Source organism: Miniopterus schreibersii (assembly GCF_964146895.1).
Source record: "Miniopterus schreibersii genome assembly, chromosome: 1".
Taxonomy (NCBI): domain Eukaryota; kingdom Metazoa; phylum Chordata; class Mammalia; order Chiroptera; family Miniopteridae; genus Miniopterus; species Miniopterus schreibersii.
Window position 1 is genome coordinate 191798833 of NC_138101.1, and position 15622 is coordinate 191814454.

At 49.2% G+C, this 15622-nt stretch overlaps 1 protein-coding gene across 7 annotated transcripts in view; it reads right to left on the reverse strand.

Moving 5' to 3' along the window:
* FOXN3 (forkhead box N3) overlaps positions 1-15622 on the reverse strand; it is a 320301-nt gene that overhangs the window by 24756 nt on the left and 279923 nt on the right. For 5 of the 7 annotated variants that reach the window (XM_081154994.1, XM_081154992.1, XM_081154993.1 and 2 more), the window contains one exon: positions 3998-4063. The exons of 1 other annotated variant lie outside the window; for it this stretch is intronic. In XM_081154994.1, the coding sequence (XP_081011120.1) occupies positions 3998-4063 (66 nt within the window). The remainder of the gene's footprint in view (positions 1-3997; positions 4064-15622) is intronic. One more of the 7 variants, XM_081154997.1, reaches the window with a different exon arrangement.

Genomic DNA, 15622 nt, shown 5'->3' on the forward strand with positions numbered 1-15622 from the left:
CACACAAAGGAGCTTCAGATCAAGCAGCCCGGCTGTGACCTGAATGTGATCATCTTGAGGACCTAAAAAAAGTCTATGGCACAAGACACACTTCCCTCCACACTGCCCCCTGCAACTTCCCCATCCCAGCTCCCCCCCCATGCTTAGCTTCCTTGGTTTTCACAGCTTCTAAAATTAACCTCCGGGCCCCTACTCTGCCTTTGGAGGGCAGCCCTGGCTAAGCTACCCGAGGCCATAAGCTGAGCAGCCAGGTGATGACAACCCTCCCTCTTCCGAAAGCGGCCTCTCCACCTGCTCACTTGGAGGGATGCTGGGGAAGCGCCTGCATGGGGGGGGGGGGGGGGCTGGCTTCCTGGTTGTCCCTCTTCCCGATGTCTGGTGTGGCCGATACCTTCCCCAGTTCCGGGCGGCTGTGTTTATTATCCTGAATTCCTCTCTGGGAACATTCCAGCCAGGGATTATATAAGCCTTTGAAGATGAGTAATGGTGATCTGACTTCTCCTGGCTTCAGAACAGCCCCCAACTGGGGTTAAAGATGACTCACGGGGCTTGTCAAAGGGGGGGCCAAGCCGGTGCTTAGCGGACTGTAGAAGCTGAAATGAGTCCACACGACCACTTGGGGTGGGGGCGGGGGGAAGGCAGATGGACCTGACTAGAAGCATGACCCAAAGGGGAAGAGATGACGATGCAGCAATGCCCTGCCCTGATTTTCCTGAAGGAGCGTCCCATCGCGCGCCGGAGACACCGCGGCACTCCTCGCAGAATGCGCCCCGGGCCGCGGACCCGCAAGGTCTGAAAAAGATGCCGCCGCCACGGGCGCTGGGCGGGAAACTCAGGAGCCTGAGGCCTTCCTGGGCGCACACCGCTGTCAGTGCCGCACCGGCCGTGCCGAGGCCGAGGCCCACGGGGCGGCGCTCCCCGAAGGGCACGGGGCTTGGCTGGCTGCGGTTCTCAGCAGCTTCCTGAGTCACTTCCTTCGTCTGACCCCTCAGCTCAGACCCCAGACGGTGGCCGGTCCGCCAGCCCCGAGCTGGCTTTGTAGATGCCGAGCAAGGGCAGGACGGGAGGGAGAGATGGAGCGGCTGCTGTCTGGTGACCCGACGTGCAGTGAGAAAGGAAAAGCCACTCGAGCCATCCGTGCCAGCCTCTTAAGCTGGGAGCAGCAGCGGCAGAGACCAGGCTGGTGGCCCGTTCAAACAGCAGCATCGGACAGCCTCGGCGGCGAAAACGAGGCGACAGCGGCCGGGCCCCCGCTGCCAGGGGGAGACCGCAGGCCGGCGCTGTGCAGACGGGCCCACCCTCCCCAACGTGGGCAGCGGCAGGGCCCGAGGCTGGGGGATGCACGCGCACATCTGCGGGGGACACGCACGCACACACCCCACGGGGCAGGCGGCCCACACTCCGCCGGCGGGTGGGGTGGCTGCTGCCTTTGAAGCGTCTTGCCAAGGACTGGAGGGATCCCCTTTCTAGGCCTTGGGCACAGCTGGCGGGCAGGGGATGGAGGCGTCATCATTATATGTCTCTGAAGCTTCTCCCTCGGGGAGGCAAGGTCCCCCAGCGTAAGGGACATTATGCTGCGTAACCCGAACATGAGGGGAGGAAAGGAAGAGGGAAGCAGAGAGGAGCTGAGAGCAGAGCGTGGGGACACAGGCACCCGTGACTGTCGTCAGGAGGCTGGCAGCAGCCGGCTGGCTTCCCGAGGGCGCGGGCAGGCACTCAATGCTCCAGTCTCTGGGGGCTTCACAGCCTGCTGACTCTGCTCTACCTTGACCTCTAGGGGACTTTACTGGGCCTTGGGGCCAGAGGGAAAGGTGAATATACAGGTGGTGTCCCCGCCCTCTCCCCAGTCTTTAAATTTACTTCTCTGCTGCTCCTTCCACGACTTCTGTGGGCATCCTGGCTCCTTCCTTCCAGGACCCGGGAGCCCCATCTTGCTGTGAGGCCCTCCTGAAGGCTGCGCTGGGACTTTCACGGTGGTAAGAGCGAGGTAGGAAAGCCTTCTAAAAATGAGTCTACACCTTCAACACATGGACATTGAGCATGTGTAACAGTTTGAGTGTTACAGTTAGGGAGAGACGGGGAGTTCATTTAGTCATAAGAACATTAAAAGCCATTAACTTGTCAACTAGTCAAAGAAAACCTTTCTCCTGTTCTATCTGTGGTCAAGAATCCAATAATATGGACTTTATGGAAGCTGCTGAGGATCCATTAATGGCCAACCCCCTTGCCTTTCCCTCTTAACTCCATTATTCCAGTTCATCAAAAGTATTCTTTTAAACTGATGATTACTGTGTACAATGGCCGGATGCTAAGGAAGGTACCGGAATCTTACACGGCTCTGATGAAATCAGTATGTGCCCCCTGATGAATTCTGGGACTTGATTTTAGAAATCATTTCAGACTATAACTTGATTGCAATATGGTTTGTACTCTTCCTGCAATGTCACCTGAGAACGGAGGTGTCTGATTTTTAAAAATATTCTTCTGTAACTTCACACGTCATTTAAAAACCACACTACAGGTTAACTGCTAGTTACAGGACTTTGCCAGTTACTGAGCAGTGGTGTTTGCTTCTCAGAGGTATGGGCAGCCTGACATTTCCGCTGCTAATAATCTGAGTTTAGCAAAGAGAGACTGAGAATTCCATTCCTTTGGGAGCAGGTAAGGGCAGCCCCTGGTGGAAGGACAGGTCCCTCCTGAGAATGCCTGGCTATATGTCTCAAGTCTTTTTAAAAAAAAGGAAGTAAGAAAGGATGGAGTCAAACTTCCTAAAGCTGTTGGAAGGCGGAGGCAAGTGCAGGGCTAGGAAGGCAGGCCTGGAACTCCAGGTCTATTAACAAAAGACAGCCTGCAGTGAGTCTGAGGCTGGATGCTTTTCTGTGGGAAGCATTACTGACTCCAAAAGTGGGGGACTCCCCTTGCTCAGGAGGCCCTGCACGAGAGCTGGAGCACTGAAAGAGATGAGGGCCCGGCCATAAGAACGAGCCGGGTGGGCACCAGTCCCTGGTGTCCCGGTGGGGCCTGCGCTTCATGTCGTCACCTCCACGCCTGCGTGTTTCCTCAACAGGAGGCTGCAGTGGAGCAGTGTCCTGCCTACAAGCTGAGTAGACCTGGCGGACGACCTGGCTGTCCGTCCGCTCGACAGGGTTCTGGCTGGGGGTGGAACGTGGGCAGAGTAATCTCAAGTCAGGAGGAAGAGGGACAGGTATTTCCATTTAAGGTCATTTTTCATCACTTGGTAAGAAAGATCTTTCTAAAACCATGGTAGACCAGCTCCGGACATGGGGAAAAAAACATTAGGGGGTGGATAGAAAAGAAGTTCGAAAAAGGAAAAGAGTTGTCTCAAGCTTGACATAGCTTGACATAGCTCAACGGCAAACAGAAGGTGAAGACAGGAGCTCTGCTTAGCTAAATCAGCCCTGCCCTCCTCTCTAGGGCAGCCTGGGAGGCTGGTGGGGATGACCCTGGGGCACCGTGGGGGCCCATTTCAAGGCTAGTCCAAGCTCTTGCACAACACCCACCTTAGCCAGACTACCCTCTCCTCTCCATCTATACAATGGTAGCCTGCTATTAACAAGATCCCAAAAGGGAAAGAAATTTCTAAAAATGGGCACTGCTCAGCTCCAGGACTGCTAAGCTGGCCCCACGTAGCATCTTCTAACAGAAACTACAAACTCACAGGAGCAATTCCTACAGGAGCAGAGAAGGTCTCTTCACTGGGACTCATTACAGCGTCTGTGTCCCTTCCTCTAAGTCTTAAGCCCTGAAATGATATTAGAACTTCATCATCTTGGAAGCACACCTAAGCATTCACTCATACATATGCATGGCCGCACATTTATATGCATATGCATGTAATCACGCACCCAGGTAGCTTTAGAGTGATTCTACAAGGGAGGTTCTACTTGAGCATTAGTTCTTCCTATGGCCTGGTATATAAATGAGAAGGTTAAGTTCACAAACTAGGGCGCTGAAGGCTATAGAAATATCTACTCACAACCTGCTTGTATCTCAGGGGGAGTATTCAAAAGCATCATGGCACTGGCAGCATCAATGTCAGGATCTGGAAAAATCAACCAATAAATAACATTATTTACAACGGGGCCGGTGTGTGTGTGTGGTTTTTTTCCCCCTGCACGTTAGTTTATGAATGCAACAGAGAAAAAAAAAAATCCAGAAACTTGATGAGCTATCCCCAAGGTGACTTTCTGCCCACTTGGATTTGAGAGGGAGAAAGGTATTCTATAATGAGATTTAAAGGGCAGGTTCATATGTTTTTAAAACAAAGCATGGTCTCTTCTCATTTCGAGAGTTTCCTAATTTGCACTGTATGTTCCTGATACCTCGCTGATCTGTGCACCCCCACAGCTTGTTCCCCTGGGGTGCAGGCGTAGGAGAGCGGGGTGACAATAGCAAGTTCAGCCACAGGAATCTTTCATGAACTGGGGAAGCTCAGGGCACCAAGCAGAGAAAGCATTAAATACACCCGCATCTAGTGAGACACAAACAAGACGTCTGGTCATTTCCATTTGTCAGCAGAATGTAGATTGTAGTTTAGGAGACTGTGTGTGCGCAGCAGTGGTGGAGGTGGTGAAGGCATTAAAAACACACACACTTAAAACATATATAAAAAATTACACTTATGATGTGGAGGGCACAATGTTTGCTCCCACATCTATTATTGCTTTTCTAATATGGGACCAAAAAAAAACCAACAAAAAACACCAAACCACTCATCACTTCGTTGCTGTAATTCGTAATAGGTTTCTGAATCCTTACTGATCCACTGGTCGACAGATGGCAGGTTATACAGAGACAGAGAAAAATATTATCCTTTTATAACTAAATTCATTTTCCTCTGAGAAACAGCAGCACTGCTGCTATGGAAATGAAAGTTGCCATGGCAACAGTAAACAACCCCCAAGAATGGTCACTGAATAGGCTGAAAAGAACATCTGCCCCAGCCCAGCGTCCCAGCTGCCCTGGGGCGAGATTCGCTAATAGTGCGTGATGCCGCGTGACAGAAGCTGCCGCCTGTGCCCTGTCCAAATAAATGAAGTGTGCAACAGAAGCCGACATCAAAATGCCTGTCCTCGCAGATCACTACCTCTGCGTCCGGCCCGCCAAAGCCGACGACGAACGGTGGGGGACGGGGATTGCACTTGTCACTTTTTGTACAAATTACACACCAAAAAATTCAATTTACTACTAATGGCTCCATGGCACTTTATTTTGGGTATTACGCTAGAAAATGACTTTTCTTACTGTTTAAAAAGTACACTTTTCATATTTTAGACGTGCAGTTTAATGGGACACAAGTGATTAATAATATAGACGACGCTGGTCCCAGAAGACAGTGTCTCAAAAAAAATCCAAACAAAACAACTAAAGGAGCTTTCCTCTGCAAGCCCTTTTCTATTTTGCCTGCTGGAGGCCCGTTACTTACACTCCACAACGGACGGAAAGTTTATTTCAGTAGGTACACTGCATGAGAAATAGGTAAATTAACTTGTTGGGCAACTCCTGGGGTGAAATTCCTAAAACAGTCCTTGCTCCCCACTGATATTAAAATATATATTAGTTGAAGGATGAACTGAAAAACTTACAGTTCCATTCACTGCTCCAGGGTTCCTGCTGCCCCTGCCCTCTCCATTTCCCATGTTGCCAAGACGCAGAATTTGTAGTTTTGGGGTATTGCAGGCACCTCGCAAGCCTCGGGGAGCAAGCAACTCCCAGGAGATGCCATGAGGGCTGACACCTTCCCCTTTTTACGCCCTCTTTTTTGGAAAGGGCCCTATCCTATCTCAGGGCAGAGAAAATGCAGCTGTTTTTTTCCCAGCAAGTAAGGCTCTTTGCCGCCCTTGAGAATACAAGTGCCGGCAACCCATGGTCAGGCCCTACGGTCCCCGCCTCCGCAGGTGACTCTTACCCAGAGTCTTCCTGAACCACCAGCAGGTTCGATGGGGGCGGAACAAGAGGAAATACAGGTAAGAAGTCAGGAGTCTTATCCTATTTATTTTGCCAGAAAATTAAAGAAAGTACTGGTATATTCTTCAAAAACACATTGGACCTCAGGAGGAAAGTGTAAAAGGCATAATGAAATAAATGAGAAGGAAGAGAAACAGACCTTAAATGAAAATATGAGTAACACTCACGTGAAATTTCTAGAACCTAAGGGGCATCTTGAGGAGTATTAGACCCACATAACATCTACTCACGACCCCACCCAAGCCAAATGAACACACGAGCTAAGCAAAAATGATGCCTTAGGACAAGTCCCCCAATCCTTCCTTCCATCCAGATTTGCCACAGCTTTGGCCTCCACAGACAAAAATCCTGACCCTACCTAGGCACTCCTGCTGGTCTCCAGGCATTTGGGGATAGGTGCGACGCCCAGTCTTCTCATGAGCTCATTCATAATCCATTCCTACAGCTCCACCCTCCACTCTGAATGGGTTCGTTTCTGGGGGCAGCATAAGCTTGAATACAAAACCCTATGGGCAGAATGGAATGGAGGGCAAGGCATGGATGCCTGCTCCTTCCACCCCAATATCTTGGCAGGCAGATTGGCAAACATGAGAACTGCAACTGGTCTGAGAAAACATACTTATTGTGTTCACACAAGTGTGCACACATGCCACAGCCCTCCCCCAGGGATACAGTGAGCGCCATTCTTGACATATAGCTTGCTGAGTTGACAAATTTTACCCCAGCGCTACCACAACCAGAATCAAGATACAGAGCACAACAAAAATACAGATTTTCATCACCCTGAAGTTCCCTTGAGCCACTTTGCAGCCATCCCTGCCCTAGTGCTGGTACCAGTGGCTCAGGCCTTGTTACTGCTATTATTGAGTGGTATCCCACTGTACGGATTTGCTACAATTTGTTGATCCATCCACCTGTAGATGGACATCTGTATTGCTTCTAGTTTTGGATTTTTATTAAAAATCTGCTATGAACTTTTGTACCAATTGTTCATGAACACACATTTTCATTTCCCTTGCGTAAGTGCTGGTGAGTGAATGTTTAACTTTCTAGGGCAGTGATTTTCAACTGGTGTGTCACAGAATTTTTAAAACAGGCAATACCTGACTATTTAGTCAGGGCCACTGACCTCTTTCCCCTAGATTGTCAAATAAAAAAAATGATAACAGCTAACACGACAGAAGCCATCTGGTGTGAATGCCTTGTCTTGAACCATAAATAAAAAGGTCCTATAATAGAGTTGCATCTTATTGGTCACATCACATAATACGGCTGTGTCTGATTGGTTAATTCTTGGTACCAGCAATCCTTATATACAAATACAGGCACCTGATTTTTTAAAAAGTCACTTTGGAGAAAAAGGATTGGTAATTATTATTATTATTTTTTGGTGAATCAATAAAAATTATACCTATATTTTTGTCAAATTCGGAAAAATTATATGTTTCTGGTATGCTTCAGAATTTTAGTAATTAGTTTACGTGTGCCATGAGATAAAAAAAGGTTGAAAATCATGTCCTAGGGTATTGAAAGACTCTTTTCCTAAGAGGCTGTAGTACCATCTGTGAGAGCTCCAGTTGCTCCAAGTTTTTGTCAACACTTGACATTGTCAACCTTTTAAATTTTAGCCATTCTACCAGATGTGTAGTGGTATTTTATTGTAAGTTTTAACTCATATTTCCCTAATGACAAACAATGTCGAGCATCGTTTCGTGTGCTTAGTGGTCATTTGTGTATCTTCTTTTGAGAAAAGCCTGTTCAAGTTTGTGATTTTCCCTTAAAAGAGAGGCTCCCCCCCCCCAAATGGTTCACTCCAGTTTATCAGCATAAGTAAACAGAAAGATATTTTGGCAAGGAACTCTTTTTAGGATCGAGGAGTATCCTTCATGTTGCATCTCTGGGGAACTGGGGTGAGGCAGAGGGGTGCAGGAGAAGCAAGCAGCACAAATCTCTCAATTTGTGGAGTAGAAAAGGTGTCTCCCAACAGGCTGTAATTCAGCGTCCTCATACAGGAACCCAAGTCGTCACCACCAAGCATTCCTTCTGTCACGACGCTTCACACGGTGATGCCCATCCTCAAAATGCAGCCAATCTCAAATCCCGTTTTAAAACAATTCCTCCTTCAGTAACACGTTCCTTCTCCCCTGGGCCAGTCCCCAGCGGCCCATTTCAATTTTCATCTTTAATGAAAATTCGTCTTTGATGCATTGTCTTATCACATTGCCCCTTCCCTGCAGTACGAGGCTGGAAGACGGTCACGTCTCACAGACCTTTTCAAACCCTCTTCTCTTGGAGGTACACACACGATTATACTATGCTCCGGTGAGAGAAACAGCCAGAAAGGTCCTAAAACCACTGGGTCAGCTTTGTGGATTTAAAACAATATTGCTCTTCATTTCTCCACGGAGATGGTTCCTTCTGAGCACAGGAGCAGGCTTTCCCTCTGAGGGTTTGACGGGAAAAACACGAGGCAAGGCTTGAGGATTCTTGGGTTCAGGTCCTGGGTCTGAGACTATATAATATGTTGACTTTCATTTGGGGTCTGAGTTTACTTCTTTTAAAATGGTGGTGGGTCAACACCTCCCAAAATGAAATAAACTGGCGGTGGGTGGCTGCAGCCGTGGAGGGGCCAGGTTAGTTTTTTTATCTCATTCCACACAGTTCCTGGCTCTGCCCTTAGTAATGTCCCCTGACTTCCTCCACCCTTTCTGGCTTGTGGCTGCCAGAACCCTGGACTCCAAGGAGTATCTACCACATGGGCATCTGCTCCAGCACCTTTGGAGGAGCTAACGCTCCTAGTGAGGCTGTTCGAATATCCTTTTATCCCTGGAAAGCCTGTCATTCCAGGCATCAGCTGGCTCCACGTCGGAGCAGCCCACCCAGCTGAGTATTCCGTGGGTTTCCCGTATGGCTTCTGCCTGTGTTCACTCCCTTCCTCTGGGATCTGGCACCAGAGGGAAGTGACTGCAGAGACCATCTGTTTTAACAAACGCAGACCTCGAAGGATGGCTGGAACCCCCCGGCTCAGCTCAATCCTCACTGCCGTAAAAACGTGGGCACCGTCCGTAGCACCTCTGAGCTGACTGACCTAACAAAATGGGAACAAAACATTTCCCGAAAGCCCGAGAATTACGGCCAACAATCATTTTTTTTCTTAAAAATTATTTAATTTTCCATATATGTTTCTCTATTTCTCCCTGCCCCCCTCATACAACTTGGATAACTTTTAGGGCCAAGGGGATAAGAGGGGTACATTTCCTGGGGATTTTTGAGTAGATGTGTATGATTTATTTTTTTATCTTCTTTTTTAAAAAAATCATCTTTATTGTTGCAAGTATTACAGATGCCTCCCCTTCCCCCCCACTGATCCTCTCCACCCTGTATCCACCCCTCCCCAGGCCTCCCCACACTATTGCCTGTGTCCATGGGTTTTATGCACACTCTGTAATGAGAGCTGGTGGCTCTCAATTGGGGACAATTTTGTACCCCTTCCCTCAAAGGGCACAGCAATGTCTGGAGACACTTTTGACTGCCATGAGTGGGTGGGGGAGAGAGGGTGCTACTGGCATCTGGTGGGTAGAGCCCGGGGGTGCTGCTCAATGTTCCAGAGTCTACAGCCTGACACCCCCCCCCCCCAACAAAGAAATACCAAAGCTGTGAAGAAAGAGCGCCGAGGTCGAGAAACTCTTTACTGAGCTTCCACATTCAAGTGCTATGTCAGGAAGAGCAATTCTTCGAACCAAACGATCTCGAAAAGCATACACCAAAAGTAAACAGACAGGTACGAAGTCCACTTTGTTGTTGACACCATTTTTTTGGTCTTTCCCTTTTTTGCAAAACCCCTAGGCGTAGGCTGAGAGAGGATACCTCCGTTTGCGGCCCTGAGACCACCGGAGCAGGAGTTGTACACTGGCTGCTGTTACAACCCACCAAGGTCTCTAACCCGCCGCACCGATCGGGGAGGCCGCTGAGCCCGGTGGCCGGACAATCTCCAAGACTGACAGGAATTAGGGAATAAAAGCCTCACCCAGAGACCGGCTCCAAGCTGTGATTTCTGCCCAGAGCCGGAGTGAGATAAAGAAGAGCGGCCCTTCTCCTCCCGGAAACTGACGTGAAGGAAAACTCCAGATTCCTGCTACTCGGAAGAGATGAGGCGGGTTAAAATGAACTATTAAACCAGTTGAAACTAGCAGTTGTTTGTTGCAACAAAATACAATCTACATCGAGCTCGGGGGGGAAAAGGAATGATCTACACATGCATTTCAGGTCTTACGTGGCTCCCGTCCATTCATCTTCGGAGACTTTCTTGGCTTAGAAACAGTGCCTGGCGAACTCTGAATGAGGGATGGGCTGGCCTGAGCGGCGGGGTCACAATCGGCTCTGCGAATCAGGAACGCATCCATCCCCGTCAGCTCCACCATCGCAGCCTTCTCGCTTGTGTCAACTGCCCATTTATTACCCCTAACTCTGTTTCATGCAGAACGGGACTTGAGGAAAAGTTCTAGAAGATAAATACACGGCTCAAAGTGCACCCTGGGCTGGGAGTCAGGTGCCAAGGGCTGCCTTCGCTCTACGTCTCAGACGCCTCATCTACTGGGGCGTCAGGATGGCTGAGCTGGGGGTCCTCCCAGGGACTCCAACTCTATGAGTCCATCACAGCCACCGCTGCTTCCCTGCTTGAGAAATAAAAGAAAGCTCATCGACCCTCTCCAAGCAGAGGCTTCCAACTTCTGTCTCCTTCGGGCAACAAGAAATGCTTTAACTTCGCTGTCTTCTGAGTTCCTAGTTCTAATGTCCCATGTGCTTCCGCACAGGGCTCTGCATTTCATTGCCTACTTTTCCAAATCTGGGCTCCCAGTGAACACGACCCCTCGGGCCCTTTCCTGGACCACTTTAGGGTCCACCCCTCTCCTCTCAGCCAAGACGCTGTCACCCAACCACACCTCTGTTAACCGGCACTCTCAATTTCCCTAACCACAATACCCAGCGGATGGGAATTTTTCCAGCAGCTGCCTGGGAGCAAACAGGAAGGAACCACGTGGGCTGAGAACACAAAAGGGTCTGAAGTTCTAGAACTTGAAGACTAGGGCAAAGGCAACAGGAGACCAGGCGCAGGTTACGGCTTCTGTCCCACGGGTTCTGACCGTTACTCAAGAGGCAAAGTGTCTGGTTCGGTTCTGTTTGGCTCAAGCGTCTTGTTCTGGGCTGATCTGGGCTGCAGCCGTTGTCTGTAGTGGGCTTAAAAAATTTTTTTTTAACTTCTTGCAGGTGAATGAGAAACTGTACATTCCTCAGAAATGTCTTCCCCTTTGTACCTCATTCAGCTGTAAATTTACTTACTATATTCTCTGATTTTTGCCTCTCTGGGGTACCTCGGGTGCTGTAACTGATGGCCATGGACAGAGGGGGCATCGGGGATTTTGTAGAGGGGATTCAGACACTGGGAGGAAGGCGTGAAGGGGATAAATGCTGGAGCCTTCTAGACTCTGCTTTAAAAACTTTCTCCTTGCTCCTGGCTTCTTCAATCATTGACACAGCCAAAGGCTACCACCCACCCAGCTGGGAACAGCAAGCTGGCCCTGAGTATGATAGTTTCCATGGGGTGGGAACAGGAGTGGGGATGCCCACGAGAGCCCTGAGAGCAGGAGGGCCTAGCCACACGGATGTCTCCGAGGAAGGCTGTGCCAAGTCCAGGAAGGGCAGGGAGATCCCTGGTACAGGAGCTAAAGGTCAGTGGGACAGAGCACCAGAGGGCTGGGCCCACAGCTGGCAGGAAGTGTTGGAGGGACCACCAGGACACCTATTTTAGTCTATATTTTCTTTCTCCACACTGCTAGCATTTTCCCAAACTATCTCTTCTCCCCACTACTGGAAGATCAGCTCCTGCCTAGTCTCCACCCCGGAAGCCACCACCTTCTCTAGTGAAGGGCCCAGGGTTGCTGGCAACGCTGCACAATCTCTCCCCCAGCTCCAGCTGTCCTTGCGGTGGCCCGGCCCCCACCAGGCACTGCAATCCTTGTCGGTGCTGACAATTGAATATTTCCATTTGCTCGGCATCTTCAATTAGTTCTGTCTTCAACTGGGCAGACGTGCAAAGCCTCTTTTCCAGAAGCAAAGATTCCATCTCGGAGTGACACTGGCAGGTGTGTTAGGGAGAGTAAACATCGCTCAGAACCTTGACACCAGAGCCCCAAGGCACAAACCGGCCGCTTGCCCGGCACCCAACTGTCTTCCGAGTATTCGGGCGATGAAGAACTGAACACATGGCTCACTTTGGGAACATATGCATCACACACTGACTCAGGAGAATTTCAAAAGGGACCTCGGAACCATCAATTCCCCCAGATCTGACAGTGAACAGTCATCAGAGAGACTCGTTAGAACTAAGCCCCACTCTGCGCTTCCTGGGCCCGCCACACTGAATCGCACGCACTGTCCCATGCCGGCCTCTCTATGGTCCTGTGCCAGACAGGTTATTCAGCTGAAACGATCTCTGCACTGAAAGAGGGCTTTTCTACGCTGAAATCAACTTCCTTACTAGAGAGGTGCTCCTCGAACACCTGGAAGGGGGACCACTGCAACTCTGGAGCCCACATCTCTAACTCCGCAGGTGAACGCCACAGCAGCGAGATGCGACAGCGCGGGCAATGCCATGCTCTCTGTCTGGAGTGACGCCCAGCATTTTCCTTTGGTTACTTCAAGACAAGTCAGAGAGTATTTTAAGAACCTATCTGAAGTCAGAGGATGCGGGGGGGGGGGGGGGGGGAACAAATTAAAGATACGATAATTCATCTGTGTACAGCCCACCAAGGAACCAGAGACAGCATCTCCAGCGAGGGGTACCCCGAGAGGTTGGGACCTGTAGCACCCAGCAATGCAGGGACATCTGTAGGGCTTTAGCTTCAAGAAAGCAAAAGTAGTGGGCACTCCTGGGCCACCCTGCTCCCCCAGGTGAAGAGTCATAAGAATTCACCGCTAGAACTTAAGTTACTTACATCCTGTTTGGGGCATCTTATCAAAAGGCCAGAAGGAAACAGAATAAACATGGCCCTGTCTACTCTCACACACGTGCACACAAGTGCACACACAGATACCACAAGCACCCAGTGCCCCGATCGTGCTTCTGCTGGCACGGGTCCTTGGAAAGCCCATCTCTCTCCCGTGGAGACACTCGAGCTGAGATCCAAAGAGGAACCAAGGCAGGAGCAAGCACATTTCCCACAGACACTTGGAGATCTAGCCTATTCCCGCCACAGTCCGTACGCACGGCACTGAAGGCCCCACGCCGCTCCTGGGTGAAGGGGGCGCCTTCTTCAGAGGGAACCAGGGCAGCTGACTCCCGCAACAGGATTATTGGTCACTGAGGTCTGTCTGGGCTTTAGTTTTAATGCTTAGCTTTTTATGCTTTCTGGACTAATCCTTCCTCCACAGAAATACATTAGGGGGGAAAAAAGATAAATGCAAATTTGTCGCTCAGTGTTTTTAATGTTTGAGCAGTTTCCTGAAACACGTGGATTCAGAAACAACCTACACTATGAAATATTCAATTGAAAAATAAAAACAATACGCCCACAAAGCACTTGTTTTCCTTTATCGGACATGGGAACTTCCCCTCATGTCCGCCTGCAACCTGGCTCCTGGGATGCCCTGCACCACCTGGGGTTGCAGAGTGTGTGGACACAGGAGGCTACAGCGGTGTAACTGTCACTAATTCATTGGAGAGCGCAGACTCAATTTTATACAAAGAGACATCGGCAACCCCCACCCATCGTTGAGAATGAAACAACATTGTTAAACAGTTCACAAGTAATCCATTTTAGACACAAATATGGAAATACATAGAAACAGAGATGCCAGATTAAGACTATAAATAAAGATATCATGGAAATAATAGCATTAAGTTTTCCACGCAACAAGAGTTGAGCATAACATTGTGCTACAGGGGGAGAAATGAGAAGGTGCCCACCCTGCCTGATCCCGAAGGAGATCCTGGCAGAGAAGGCAGTGTCTCTAAGGGTAGGAGACCCATGTGCCGAGAGCCCATGGGTATGGAGGTGGGAATGGTTAGTTTGAGTTAAAATTTAGTCTAACCATAAAACAATGAGCTGATCTAGTGGAAAAATAGAAACCTGGTTCTGAAGACAATCCCCACAGAAGTTTCCAGACAGTTTATGGGAAAGGCGGCATGCCCAAAACAAGTATTTTGGTTGTAAGGAGTCTACTCTGAAGGTTCCCTCTTTTTTAGATGTGCTTGATTTAAAAAAAAAAAAAAAAAAAAAAAGAGAGAGAGAGAGCTCGTCACTCTCCAGCCACGCAGCATACATGGGTAACACACCAGTACATAAAAATACTACATAAGTGTACCGTGGAATGAAGTAGCCCGAGTGCCGAGGGTAACAGCTTATTCAGGGAAGCATGCTTTCAAAGAAGGCATCACACCTCTTGCAGATGCTATGAATTCATTCCAGAACTATAAATGCGAAGCCAAATAGAAGTTTTCAGTTTGTGTCTGGGCATGTTTGTTTTTCAAAAAACCAGGAGGGAAAACAATAACCAGATAAGGTGATCAATAGATTCAGGTAGACTCTAAAAGTAAAACTGACAAGAAGTGAAGGTGTGGGGGGAAGGTGTGACCCTGCTGGGGCTGCAGCGAAGACAAAACCATCTGGAGCCAGCTTTGCAGGCTGGTGGGCAAGCTGGGGGCCCAGGTTCCTCTGACAGCAACGGGCTTCGTTCTCTTACCATGAAAGGCAGATTTCAGCTTTCAATAGGAAAAAAAGTTATAGCAAATATCACACAAACAAAGCACATTGGGAGACAGAGAAGGAAAAACCCACCACAGCCACTGCTACCATGCTGGCATCTGCGGTTTTCTCTCCCCCTTTCAAGATTCTTCTAGGAAGGGTTTCAGCATATTTTTCACGAAACACGAGCCCTGCCTGGGGGCCTTCAGACTCGGCTGTGCCAGACGTCAGTATGGCCAGGGTACTTTTAGGGTACCGGGAGGGGAGCGAGGGGGGAAATCAAAATAAATATCTTTTAAAAAACATATACAGTCTTTCCCAGTGCCTATTCTGAAGAAACCACAAATTCCTGTTTCCATAAGCTCTGACCACGGAGATGATGGTGACAGGCCAGGAACACACAGGCTGACCCTACTGCTAGGAGCCTGCTGTCCCCCCAAATGATTATGGCTCCAGAGAATGTGTGTGTGCGGTGCGGGGGTGGGATGCAGAAGAGAGGTAAGAAGTAAACATATACTCCACAAATCTGGGGTTTGGCTTGAATTACGATGGACAGAATATGCTGAGAGGCCTAACTCCTTCCCCCCTCCCCACCTCCCACCCCCCAATCTGCAACTTGGTATTTATTTTTTAGTTTCTCCTAAGAAAAAGGTGTGTGTTTTTTTTTGTTTTTTTTTTTAATTTTTCTTCACAGAGCCAATCTCACCTGAAACTGACCCCACATAGTCAACACAGCATTCCTTGAAAGTTACTTTTCCGCAGTCTGCTGTACTCCACAATGTAGAACTGACGGTGAAAATATGAATGAACCCTGATCCTGGCAGATCCCCCTACCTGTTGCCTCCAAATCACCTTTAGGATTTGTCATCTGGTGCTGTAACAGCCAGGTG